The 14,387-nt window shown below is 43.2% G+C and overlaps 1 protein-coding gene across 1 annotated transcript in view; it reads left to right on the top strand.

The window, feature by feature from the left end:
- The window catches only part of HACE1 (HECT domain and ankyrin repeat containing E3 ubiquitin protein ligase 1), a 140,630-nt gene extending 127,013 nt beyond the window's left edge, over nt 1-13,617 (top strand). The window contains exons 23-24 of the mRNA XM_054023183.1: nt 1,876-1,956; nt 11,963-13,617. Coding sequence (XP_053879158.1) covers nt 1,876-1,924 — 49 coding nt within the window. The 3' untranslated portion in view covers nt 1,925-1,956; nt 11,963-13,617. The remainder of the gene's footprint in view (nt 1-1,875; nt 1,957-11,962) is intronic.
- The last annotated feature ends 770 nt before the right edge of the window (nt 13,618-14,387 follow it).

A 14,387-nucleotide genomic window follows, 5' to 3' on the forward strand; every position in this document is an offset into this window, starting at 1 on the left:
TTTCTACCACTTTATTTGGCTCACAGAAGCAACCATTTTTATTTAAACATTCAGAGAACCAAGATTTGTGCTTACTAGCACCAAAATATTTGAAATACTTTGGTTAAAGATATTAGTTTTGTCATCTGTCTTAGCCCTTTCAGATAACATAAAAGCTATTTATTTCCTGTGAAGGACACAAGACTTGTTATTTTTGTGGATACAGACTAACACGGCTATACCCTGATACAAGACTTGTTTAGGGTCCCCTCCCTCATGGATACTTTGTTTTACACTCAAGACTCAACTGTGTTTTATTTATAAATAACAAACCATACGCTTTATATTTTTAAAAGCACTTTACACATTAATCCTCACTATTATTCTCGGCATTCATTATTGTTATTCGTTGTTATTTTAAGCTTAAATGGTTCTGCATCAAAATAATCTCAATGGCTTTCCTCCTCTCCCAGTTCTTACCATTTTAAAACTGGTCTTGGCAAGGTTAGGAATTTGAAGAATTTGGGCCTCACCCAAAGCCCTTGGAAGACTATAGACTCCCATTACACTCTGTATCACGTCCTTCAAATGCATCATGCTACGGCTTTAACATTTGGCAGAATGCTTGCAGAATATTAGAAAATCTATTAAATATTGCCTAAATATGTCTGATCCATGCACAATCTCATGAAGAAGAGGAGGAGGAAAGCTTTTTCAGGCTTAATTTGCTGATCTGGGTTCTATATGGGTCATGAAAAAAGCTAGATAACTTTGTAAATAATAATATTTATTCTAGTGTTGTACAGGCATTAACCAGTTAATGCTCACAGCATGCACCTTAGGTACTTGAGTTGTTCTCTTCCCTCTCCCCCCCAAAAAGGTGAAACTTGTTAGTGAAAAACACTTACAATTATTTTTTGTAGAAATTTTGGATTTTAGAAATCTTTAATCAGGGCTATTATGTAGCTAAGTGATGTGCAGAAATAGGAAGTGACTTACCCTAGGCCACAGAGTAGGTCAGTGGAAGAGTCTTGATTAGGATGCAGGACTTCCTAGCCCTCAACTCTGTTCCTCCCTATCATGTTAACTTGCGGGATGAAGGATGTGCTGGCCACTGCTTCCTGCAGCCCCCATTGGCCTGGAGCAGCGAACCATGGCCAGTGGGAGCTGCGATCGGCCGAACCTGCAGATGCGGCAGGTAAACAAACCGGCCCGGCCCACCAGGCTGCTTACCCTGGCGGGCAGCATGCCAAAGGTTGCCAATTCCTGCTCTAAACCAAGCCTCTGGTACTTCAAGTTTAGTACTTTATTACATTGTTGAAGGCAGATATTTTGAACTTGCATTTCTATATAACAAATAAACCTATGTCTTGGGTAAAGCCCTATGTAGTGCTTTTTTTGGAATAGGTTATGTTTAAGAATTACCTTTATTACCTTTTACCATTTCTTTCCTGAGTAGAAAAATTCCTATCCATGGAAAAACTTATACTGACTTCAGAGGTGCAGGATTGGGACTCTCAAATGCAGAAGTGTTTATAGATTTTCATATTTTAAATTCCTTATTCATCAGCTATCCAGAGTAGATAATCTATGGCGCATGTGGGCAACAGGCATTGCAATGTGTTATGTAGGAGTCAGCAAACTAATTATTTTAATAGTCTTAGATTTTAAGGCTAGAAGGGAACCATTATGGTGGAATCTGACCTCCTGCCTGACACAGGCCAAAGAACTTTGCTCAATAACTTTTGTCCATAACTTCTGTTTGAGCTATAGTATATTTTTAGAAAGATATTGAGGAGATGGAGAATCTGTCATGTCCCTAGGTACACTGTTTGAACGATTAATTACTCTCACTGTTAAAAAATTGCTTCTTGTTTCTTGTCTGAATTTGTCTAGCTTCAACTTCCAACCATTGGATCTTGTCATGCCTTTTTTTTCTAAATAAGAGACATCTACCATCAGAAATCTTTTCCCCACGTAAGTAACTGTAGATTTTCATTGCCAACTGTTAACCTTTTCTTTGAAAAATAGATTGATCTTCATTAGTATCATTATAATGCACACTTTCCAGACCTCAAATTATTCTTCTAGCTCTTTTCTGAAATGTTTTCAATTTGTCAGCATCACGTTTTGAAGTGTAGACAGCAGAACTGGATACAATATTCCAGTATTAGTCTTATGCAGTGTTTCCCAAACTTGGGACGCCGTTTGTGTAGGGAAAGCCCCTGGCGGGTCGGGCCAGTTTGTTTACCGGCTGCGTCTGCAGCTCCAGCCGATCGCGGCTCCCACTGGCCGCGGTTCGCTGCTCCAGGCCAATGGGAGCTGCTGGAAGTGGCGCAGGCTGAGGGACGTACTGGCCGCCGCTTCCAGCAGCTCCCATTGGCCTGGAGCGGTGAACCGCGGCCAGTGGGAACCGCGATCGGCCAGACCTGCGGACACGGCAGGTAAACAAACCGGCCCGGCCCACCAGGGGCTTTCCCTAAACAAGCGGCATCCCAAGTTTGGGAAACACTGGTCTTATGAATGCATATACAGAGATAATTCCACCTCCCTACTATTCCCCTGCTCATACATTCAAGGATTGCGTTCATCTTCTTAGCTACAGCATTGCACTGGGAGTTCATGTTCAGCTGTTTATCTACCATGTGTTGGGATTCACTTTTTGATATTTTCCACTTGACTTATCCAGAACACCTTGTCCAGTTCTGGGAGAACACTTTATCCAGTTCTCTGGGATCCAAATAATTCAGTTTGACTCCTGATTTCATCACTCATACAGCAAAGCTATACTGAGATGATCAGACTCAAACTTAGGTGGTGGGTATAGGGCATACCAAACATCCAAAGTTACATAGCAAAATGTTACCTTATATATTTTTATTAACACTAATAATATATACGTTCTTAACTATACATTGCATCATATGCTTCATGATTGGCTTGGTTACTTTTCAGGAGCCAATCTCTGTACAGCATACTCTGTCTGTGCAGAACCTGATATTTACATTCCAGATATATTTTGTCCACTGGCCCTAGTACCAGGGTGTTCTTGCTTATCTTAGCTAGCTCACACATCCTGACTCCACTTACAACTTAACCATCCATTCACCTTCCCAGTCGTGCCCACTAAGAAATAAGGCAAGTTACTTATGTCAAGCCAGGCCTACATCATGCTTTCTAGGAGACAGTGCCCCATCTTATAAATGACCTACATAAAATACCTCATTCTTTGTTCCTAGATGTATGACTTTGCCATTGGCTGAATTAAAACAGATATTTAAATGAACCCACTATACCAAGTGATTCAGGCTGGCCTGTGTTACTGACTTGTCCCCATCATTATTTATCATTCCACCAATTTTTGTGTTCTATGCAAATTTTACCCCTAATTATATTATATTTTCTTCCAGATTATTTGAATTGCAAAATCAAGTGAGCATGTTGAGTTGAAATCTAAGTATAATCTTGATTGCCTGATCTAAGAATTAAGTGACTTTTGTTGTTCCCAGAGATGGGTGAGGTTTGAAATGGAACATTATTTATTATAAAGTGCTATAGGTATGTGTGGTGACTTAGAAGGAAATAAAGACAAGCGCCTCTGTCTTGGAGCTTGGGTCCAAATTCAAAAACAACGAAAAATGAGAAATGGACAAAAACATGGTTCACAGGGTTAGATTAGTGATGGGTAAGAAAACATCAGTAAGATGTCAAAGGAACTCAAATATGAAACTGCAGAACTACTAACTGTGATATAAACCCTATTGTTTAAATCAGTCTCTGTACCAGAAGACTGAAGGATAGTTAATGTAACAAAAAATTTTAAAAAAGGCTCCAGAGGCAATTTTGGCAATTACAAGCCATTAAGCCTAGCTTCGGTACAAGGCAAATTGGTTGAAGCTATAGTAAAAAACACAAAATGATCAGACACGTATATAAAAATGGCCTGTTGGAGAAGTATCAACACAATGTTTATAAAGGGAAATCATGCCTCACTAATCTATTAGAGTTCTTTGGGGGAGTCAATAAGCATGAGGATAAGGGTGATTCAGCTGATATAGTATACTTGGATTTTCAGAAAGCCTTTGACAAGGTCCCTTACCTTAAACAAACTAAGAAGTCATGGGCTAGATCAGAGGGAAGGCCCTCTCATGAATAAGTTACTGATTAAAGGGTAGGAATAAACAGTCCACTTTTCACAATGAAAAGAGGTAATTAGCAGGCATCTGTGCTGTTCAACATACTCATAAATGATCTGGAAAAGGAAGTGGACAGGGGAACAGGGCAAAACTTGCGGGCGATACAAAATTATTCAAGATACTTAAGTCCAAAGTTGACTGCAAAGGGTAACAAAAGGATCTCACAAAACTGGGTGACTGGGCAACAAAATGGCAAAATGAAATTCAGTGTTGATAAGTACAATGTAATGCACTTTGGGGAAAAAAATCCCAGCTATACATACAAAATGTACAAAATGATATGATCTAATGTAACTGTTATCACTTAAGAAACAGATCTTAGACTTATCATGGATAGTTCTCTGAAAACATCCACTCAATGTGCAACAGCAGTCAAAAAAGCTAACAATTTTAGGAACCATTAGGAAAGGGATAGATAATAAGACAGAAAATATCATAATGCCGCTATCTGATTCCATGGTATGCCCACATATTGTGTGCAATTGCATTTGCCCTACCTCAAAAATATATATATTAGAATTGAAAACGGTGCAGAGAAGGGCAACAAAAATTATCAGGGGTTATGGAACAGTTACATGTGAGGAGAGATTAAGAAGACAGACTGTTCAGCTTAGAAAAGAGGAGCCAAGAGGGGATATGATAGGCATCTATAAAATCATGAATTATATGGAGAAAGTGAATAGGGAAGTGTAATTTACCCCCTCACTTAACACAAGAACTAGGGGTCACCTGAGGAAATTAATAGGCATCAGGTTTAAACACAAAAGCAAGTGTTTCTTCACACTACGCAGAGTCAACCTGTGGATCTCATTGCCAGTGATATTGTGAAGGCCAAAAGTGTTCAAAAAAGAACTAGATAAGTTCATGGAGGATAGGTCCATCAATGGCTATTAGTCAAGATAGTCAGGGACACAACCCTATGTTCCAGGTGTTCTTAAAACTCCAACTGCCAGAAGCTGGGTCTGGAGGACGAGGGATGGATCATTCAAAACTGCCCTGCTCTGTTCATTCCCTCTGAAATATCTTGCACTGGCCATTGTCACCATAATGATACGGGGTTAGATGGACCATTGGTCTGAGCCACTCTGGCCAGTCTTATGATCTTATGTAAATGCAACAACAAGTCTTGAAATGGTCTTGGGAGAGAAGCTTGTTATTCCCACATTTGTATATGAAGAGGATCCTGAGTTGCAGAAAAGCGGGAGTTTTGCATAGGTGGCACACTGTGGAAACCTACCCATCTGGGCTCTGTGGATAGGGAGAACTGAGACTGCAATTTGCACTACAGAACCTCCATTTTATGAATATCCTGAATCAATCACAGCTGTGGGAGAGCCAAGAAACACAGTTCCTGTAGGAGGATGTGATTTCCAGGGGCCAGTAAGAGGCTGTAGGCTGCACAGTAGAATATAAGTGAGGAGCGTCTGAGTCGATGACCTTCCCTCATAGAGGAGATTGGAATCTTAGTACCTTATTTAGTGATGCCTGTGCTAGAGCATTTTACAGCAGATGGAGGAGGAGGAGAAATCCCCTCAATCTTTCCAAATGGCTCGAGAAAAGGGCAAAGGAACATCTACAAGAATATTTTACAATCTATATCAAGGGGAATTAAAACAAGCTGGAAAAAGCATAACATTTAACTGAGAAAGGACAAGATAGATACACTATTAATAGGTGCAGACAAACAGAGGTGCAGCAGACAGATAACTTCACAGTCAGTAGCAAATAGCTATCTAAAACCAAAGAATAGATTTGCAGCTTTGTTGTTCACTAGCAATAACATTAATTATTTCAGTGGTGACAGAGAGAGAAGCAACATAGCAAGTATGACACTGCTAGTGGGGTGGATAGAGGAAGGGAAAAAAGTCGGGGGGGGGGAGGCATTTATCTTCCAGAGACTCAGGAGACCATCAGTTTGTGCACAAACAGTGCAACCAGTAGCATTAGAAGAGATGAAGAGAAACGGTGGGTGCATAAGATGCACTATATATATATTTTTATGCTAATGCAAATGTCTCCTTCCACGTCTCTTCAGAAATGAGGCTGCTTTTATGTCTTTGAATGATAAGGCGGATATCACTGAATTTTTTTGGCATTTTCTTAACTTTCTTCTGGCACCTCTATGGTGCCTTTCTTCTGTTACTGTCAGATGTGGTATGTAAACGTTTCTGCTGCTTGCCCCTGTGTCCTCCAGGCCTTTTCAAAAGGTTCTCAAGCAATTAAAAAAATTCTGCAACTTTATTGGTACTCTTTGGGCACATTCTTTCTTTCCACAACCTTCCAGTGCTTGAGTATAGGCAATTATATTCTGCTTACTGAAAATTCCCCTTACTGGCTCAATAGGAGATTTATTCTTAATTTCCTTAATAATAGCCATTGTATGGTGCTGCCCAATGGCTGCCCCCTCGCTCTCCGCACTCCCAATCAGCTGTGTAATTCAATAGTGCAATAGTGTATGAACAATTCTGTAATCTGTAAGGTTTGTTGGGATCCTTTGGGATAGAAGGTGATACAATAATCATTACTAGTGGTTATATTGCTCCTTCTGCAGCTCCCTTAAGTATTAGACAAGAATTAGAGGGTTATTTGGACATGAATGTTGCTCCTCTTTGCTGCTTCCCCACTTCATCTCATGATCTCCACTATTCCTACCAATACCATCCCACAGGGTTCTTCAATTACTCTCCAGTCCGTAGCTCTCTATTTCTAGCTCTCTGTTGCTTCCCAGTCATCCAATGCTTCTTTATGGAACTCTAAACCAGTGATTAGAGTAGCTGGTTCCCTTTCTCTGTCAAACAGCTGGCCTGTCATTGCTGAACTTTGCTTGACGCAGAACAAGTTGGCCTCATACAACATGCTGGCAACACCTGATGTGTGAAGTGTTAAGCTAGATGGCTGAAGACAGAAAAAGTGTTGAAATAACATTAATTCCACTCTGATGCTCTCTTGCTTCTACGCTTTGTATTTGAAGTGTTAAAATAATAGGATTTATCAGGGTTAATTAACAATCTGTTTCTATGTGTGTGTGTGTGTTTATCTAAGGAAATTCATATTAAATAAAAGAAGGATGAGAAATATTGAGTAAGGGAATAATTCTACTGTTGCTTAGCAAACTGTGGGCATGATTCCCCATTGCCTTTTGTGATGGCCACCATCTTGGCCAACACACGAGGGATCAGAGCTAAAAGCAGCCAGGCACTCAAGCGAGCAGTGGAACAGCCCTATATACTTGGGCTGGATACAGAGAGGAGCATATAATACACATTGAAAGGTGAATTGTACTTATGCAGTGGTGTAAGTGGCTGTAGAATGCTACCAAGGCAGAATGGCTGTGGAAACCACTCTGCAAACTGTAGAGCAGGGGTGGGCAACCTGAGCCTGAGAAGGAGCCAGAATTTACCAATGTACATTGCCAAAGAGCCACAGTAATATGTCAGCAGCCCCCCCATCAGCTCCCCCACCTGCTCCCAGCGCATCCCACCCACCAGCAGCTCCGCTGATCAGCACCTCCCCCTCCCTCTCCGCACCTCCCGATCAGCTGTTTCATGGCATGCAGGAGGCTCTAGGGGGGAGCAGGAGGAGTGAGGGCACTGCAGGGTGAGGGGAGGAGGCAGGAAGGGATGGAGTGGAGGCAGGGCCTGTGGGAGAGTCAGCAGTTGAGCAGTGAGCACCCCGTGGCACATTGGAAAGTTGGCGCCTGTAGCTCCAGCCCCAGAGTTGGTGCCTATACGAGCAGTCGCATATTAACTTCTGAAGAGCCGCATGTGACTCCAGAGCCACAGGTTGGCCATCCCTGCTGTAGAGGGAAAGGGTGAACTGGGATCCATGCATATTTTTAAGCACTTTCCCCTGAGATAAATTGAGGACAGATGATGTGAAACCACTTATTAAACACAATACCATACCAATACACAAGTGACTAGACCTATAACTACCTGTAATAGAGCATGAGAATTAGTATGTGATGCATACCCTTATAGTGAAGATGTTTCAAATAAAGAATATGCTCCACTCTTTGGTGCTGCTTGTAATGGTGCACTTCACTGCTGACCATATGATTAGTTGCTGAGTGAATCTGATTTTCGAGGCTCAAGGAGTGACATAAACCAGAATAGGGAAAAATTAAGGCATAGAACTGCCTTAAAAGACTGACCTTGCTCCTTAGCAATTTATATACATAAGGTGAAAACTTATCAAATAACTTTGAAACGTCAAGTAACATCCACTGTACAAAAAGACTGTGCTTTTACAAAATCTTTTACTGCATCCACATCATTGTAAAACTATTTGACACAGACTTTTGATAAACTCCGGCCCACTGATGTATCTAATGCAAATTAATCTGAGGTAAAGTAGGTTATTGAGATCCAAAGAAAATGTTAAATAATACATAACTGACTTTTTTCAATCTCTGAGCTGAAAATGCTTTTAGACAAAATTCAAACAACATAAGTCTAATTCACCTATGCAGTACTTGGGCATCTGAATTACAGAGTCAATCTCCATCAACTGAATTATATTCTACTATTACAATATATTAAGGAAGGGAAGTCGTTATAGATGGACTCTCCTTGCTGAATGGATTGAGTGGATAGCTAACTAACACTACGACCAACTTGCTCCTGGGATGTAGGTAGAACTTGTAGGGAGCACTCAATACTTCACCTCCTACTGTTTTCAATGGGAGATAAAGGCGCTCAGCTGCTCACGAGGGTACTTACCCCATTACAATATTACTTCTGAGGCTCTGATCCATAACTGATCGTGTGCAAGCAGCATCTCATTGAAGTTAATGTGGATGCATGCAGGCAAGTGCAGGATTGGGGCCCAAATGAGACAGCATACACTGTTCCCAGTGCTAATGATACCAAATGGGCAATATGTAATATTTATTCACTGTTGCCTTACCAACTGTTCTAGAACTGTTAGAACTATGTTGCTAGGGAACTAGACTGGGCCTCAGGAGACCTGGGCTCTGTTCCTGACTCCACTGGGTGACTTTGGGCAAGCCACTGCCCTTCTGTGCCTCAGTTTACATATGTATAAAATGGGGATAATGATACTAAATTAAAATTAATGGAGATATCCCATCTCCTAGATCTGGAAGGGACCTTGAAAGGTTATTGAGTCCAGCCCCCTGCCTTCACTAGCAGGACCAAGTACTGATTTTGCCCCAGATCCCCAAGTGACCCCCTCAAGGATTAAACTCACAACCCTGGGTTTAGCAGACCAATGCTCAAACCACTGAGCTATCCCTCCCCCTGATACTGATCTCCTTTGTAAAGTGCTTGGAAATCTGCTCACAAAGTGGTTTAGATGAGCTAGTTATCTTATTGGTGGCTGTGTGTGTGTGTGTGTGTGTGTGTGTGTATATATATATATAAACACACAATTTTCCATATCAAAATCAATTCTGGTCTAGCATTCATAAATACATTAATAAAACATCCATTTACACATCTTACTGAATTACACAATCACAGTAACTGTATTGTGAGAGAGTAGACAATTGTGTGTTTTTTCCATCCTTTTAGGAGGGGGAAATGCTTGTGGTGTAGCACAGAGGTTCTCAACCTTTTTCTTTCTGAGGCTCCTCCAACATGCTATAAAAACTCCATGGCCCACCTGTGCCACAATAACTGGTTTTCTGCATATAAAAGCCAGAGCCAGTATTAGGGGGTAGCAAGCAGAACAATTGCCTGGGGCCTCATGCCACAGGGGCCCCTATGAAGCTACATTGTTCAGGCTTCAGCTTCAGCCCTGGGTGTTGGGGCTCAGGGATCTGGCCTTCAGCCCCAGGCAGTGGGGATTTGGCTTTCTGTCCTGGGCCACAGTGAGTCTAATGCTGGCCCTGCTTGGAGGCTCACCTGAAACCTGTTTGAGGCCCCCTAAGGGGCCCTGGACCCCTGGTTGACAACCACTGTTGCAGCTCACCTTTTTGCCATGATGTTTAGGTCATAATAACCTCTCTCTCCCTATAGATCATGAGAGAGAACACAGAAATTTTAGCATTGACTGTGGGGTGCACAGAATAACACCAAATTAATCCACAAACCATAACATGCCCAAAATACTGATCCATTTTGTCCTCTTTTGCATCAGTTCCTCTTAGCAGTTAAAATGGTAGTAGAGTTCCATTCTGAGGCTAACAGCATTCCAACTAATAAATGGCCTATCAAATTGTGGACTATGTAGTTCATGTGTGACACCTTGGTCGCCATGTGTTACATGTTCCCCTCTGTGCTTGAGCCATAAGGGCGTGAATCTGTTATTGCCTCTAGCTCATGCTTTTAGCTCTGGAGGTCTGCAATTTACTCCTTGAAGAGGAAGTTCTATTATTTGTAGCCAGACATGCCCCCTTGCTCTTTCAAGTGCAGTTTGCACAGTTTCCTGTTATGCTGTTACAAAACCACAAGCTGCGATGGAAAGTTAGATGCTTGCTTAAAGCTGTATTGCTCTATATTACCAATTGTATTCATACTTATGAATATGCAATCAATTAATGTAAGAAATGAGTGAGATAGTGTGAATGACAGTCAATGGCAAAGTAAAGAAGCAAATATCGTCTTTTATGGAACCATGGTATTATCTTGGTGGAGATATAAATCTCGAGATGGGCGGCAAGGTGGGGTTACCAACAAGGAAATGTAACAGCACGCTAAACTCGGGATCGGACCGGAAGCAGTAGAGCCCTCCCGTGGATCTGAAGGGATTTCAGGGACTCTCATGGCCCCATGTTCGATCTCTGGGCAGCTGCGGCCTGGCTAGCCTCAGCCACCGAAATTGAAACCGACATCCGTGCCTGCAACCTGCCAGCATGAATGAGTTGTGTGTGTGAGTATAACTGCACAAATAAGGGAAGCAATAAGGAAAGCAGTAAATCAAGTCTCAGTGCTGCTCAAGTTCACCCTTTGTCTGTAGTTATTTCCTGGCTGGTTCCAGGAATGGGTAACATTAAATGGTGGAGAATGCGGGCACCAAAGGGTTAATTTGAACTTGAGCAGTAGCTGATGAGGGACCGACACCCCCACGTTCTCAGTGGCCGTCAGCAGGTAGGCTATCAGTCCACAGGTTGGGTCCGAGTTCTGGGTTAGTTGAGGTATAGGGGGCGGCAGGTGGTTCCTCAGCACAGGTTCCCAGTGGCCGTTTGTGGGTAGGCTAGATGGTTTCAGGTTGGCTTCGGGAACGCAGGGTGGACACCATGCCATTGTTTAAGGGGGAAAATGAAAGGGTAGAGACAGAGAAATGGGAGTGGGACGCTGTAAGTCGTCCCCCCCCCTTTTTGACATGGCCGCAGAATTTAGGCACAGATTCCTGGAGTCCTGGGGTGATCTCAGGAAGGGAACATGATTCCGGACTTGGAAAATAATTATGAGAAGTATTTAGCATTATACAAACCTGATAAAAAGGGGCAGATGGCCATGGGAGCATGGCTTCTGTGGCAAACATGTTGGGCTTGGCATGCCACTAAAGCGGAGAGCACCAGGGCACTGGAGGCACTCCGCCAGGTTTTAACCGAGACCCAGAGAGAGCACAACCTATGGAAAACTCAGGATCACAGCCTCGGCGACTGCCGCTTCTGTTGTCATATCAGCAGTGAACTTGGAAGATAGTCATACTAGGTCCCAGGAATTGCAGGAAGAAAACAGGGATCTAAAGGCACATGTTATCCACTTTAAGGCTTTGGTGGGGGGACCTGCCCCCCCCCCCCATAAATGAACTCTGGTAAGTAAGGGGAAAGGGGGGGGAGAGAACTAAAATATCGCTTTTCTGTTTCCCCTCTGTAGGTCACTCATAGGAGGCCTTCTGGAACTGCTGGATGGCTCAGTGCCCACCCCAGAAATCCTCCAAGTGGTGGTGTCCATATGGGCCCGCCGCTCCTGGGATCAATTCTGCATGGCGATCCATTTGCAAACACAGATTTGGTTGGAGGGTCAAGTGTCCCAAATGGGCAGTGGTGCAATTCCCCTTTGGGTCCGGCGGAACCCCAATCTGGACTGGGATTTTAGCCACAGCCCCTCGTGGACCTTAACGGGGCCAAGGCAGGGTTTGCTCCGCTTAAAAATTTGGGATGGCACCACGCCAGCTACCATCCCTTGCCGGCTAGTCAAAAACCCTTGGCCGGCAGCAGACCGGTTATGGCTCCCCCTTAGAACTCAATATCCCACTGGACTCTGGCATTTGGACACTTCACCCCTGCTGTCCACTGCTCACAGGTTAAATTGGGTTTTTGGGTTTGTCCACCTGGCTCGGTGCTCCAGGATGCCTGCTTCTCCAAGCTGAGCCCCAAGAAGGAGGGTGTCTATGTTTTCCTACCATTGCAAAATAGGGTATCTGTTCTTAACATGGGACCATCATCTGTGTGTGTAACAACCTCATGCAAAAATGTTTCTTGCTACTGGTTGCCCTCCAGTCAAGAATGTACTTTTACTGATAACCATACTCAGCGTACCCACAATGTATCCAGTATTCTGGTCAACGGCACCTATCATAGTGCATGGGTGCTGTCCCCACCCCAAACCATTGATGTTTTGGCTCCCACACCTGACCTGCTCGTTCCTCCCTCCCAGAACTGGTCTATTTGGACCATGCTCCTAAACAAGAGTTCCAACATGGCCCAACTGGCCAGACTAGTGGCCCAGTCAAGGGCTGGTCCCCCACAGCTTTGGGAATTCTGACAGTCTTAATGCACCGCATCATCGTCTTATGGATTGTTCATGGTATACTTTTCATTGTATTTTTATACTTATGTTGTTATACCTGATTGTTGGTTCAGCGAGTCACCAAGCTCCACCAGCTGTTTTGGGCAGGGGGACGCTGTCTGACGATCCTTATTGTGATCCATTGATCAAAGGGGGGGAGGGGCGAAATGTAGCCTGATGCAGCCCCCCACCTTGCTCTTTCAAGTGCAGTTTGCACAGTTTCCTGTTATGCTGTTACAAAACCACAAGCAGCAATGGAAAGTTAGATGCTTGCTTAAAGCTGTATTGCTCTATATTACCAATTGTATTCATGCTTATGACTATGTAATCAATTAATGTAAAGAATGAGTGAGATAGCATGAATGACAGTCAATGGCAAAGTAAAGAAGCAAATATCGCCTTTTATGGAACCATTATATTATCTTGGTGGAGATATAAATCTCGAGATAGGCGGCCAGGTGGGGTTACCAACAAGGAAATGTAACAGCACGCTAAACTCGGGATCGGACTGGAAGCAATAGAGCCCTCCCGCGGATCTGAAAGGACTTCGGGGACTCTCGTCGCCCCACGTTATATCTCTGGGCAGCTGTGGCCTGGCCAGCCTCAGCCACCAAAATCAAAACCAACATCTGCGCCTGCAGTCTGCCAGTATGACTAAGTTGTGTGTGTGAGTATAACTGTGCAAATAAGGGAAGCAACAAGGAAAGCAATAAATCAAGCCTCAGTGCTGCTCAAGTTCACCCTTTGTCTGTGATTATTTCCTGGATGGTTCCAGGAGTGGATAACACTATTCAGCAGACAATTTCATCGCAACTTGAAGCTTCCAGAGGTCTTACCCCAATACAAATACATAACACAGTAACACCTAAAAGCTCCCAGTCATGGACCAGGACCCCATTGTGCTAGACACTGTACAAACACAGAACAAAGATGTTGTCTGCCAAAGCAATATCTAAGTTCAGGCAGCCCACAAGGACATTCATTATCCTTTCACAAAGTACCTCCTGATTACCATTCTGTTTGGTACTCAAGGTGCTTATATGGCGCCTTACAACTTTTAATGTATTCTCACAACACTCCTGTGAGGTGGGGTAGGACTATTATCACTATTTCACAGGTAGAGAATGGAGGTACAAACAGACAAAATGACTTGTTCAAGGTCACACAGGAAGCCTATGGTACAGCAGGTAACTTGAGTCCTCCAGAGTCCCACCCTACCACCCTCACCACTATACCATCTTTCCTGTCCGTGCTGTTTGACGTAGAAGAACACTGCATCATTCTCAGTGTGTTTTTGTATAGCTGGGTGAGGAAACTTTGTGACTTGTAAAGTTGATTGCTCTAAAAATCTGCAGAGGATATTTAATATAGGTGATGAACATGGGCCCATCCTGCAAGGTACTGATTGCAACCTCAACCCCCATTGATCTTAGTGGAGTTGAGGCTCATCAGCACCTTACTGAATGGGCCCTATAGGACATGGATACTGAAGTAATAGTGACAAGGGGAA

Source organism: Malaclemys terrapin, chromosome 3 (genome assembly GCF_027887155.1).
Source record: "Malaclemys terrapin pileata isolate rMalTer1 chromosome 3, rMalTer1.hap1, whole genome shotgun sequence".
In the NCBI taxonomy this organism is placed as follows: Eukaryota; Metazoa; Chordata; order Testudines; family Emydidae; genus Malaclemys; species Malaclemys terrapin.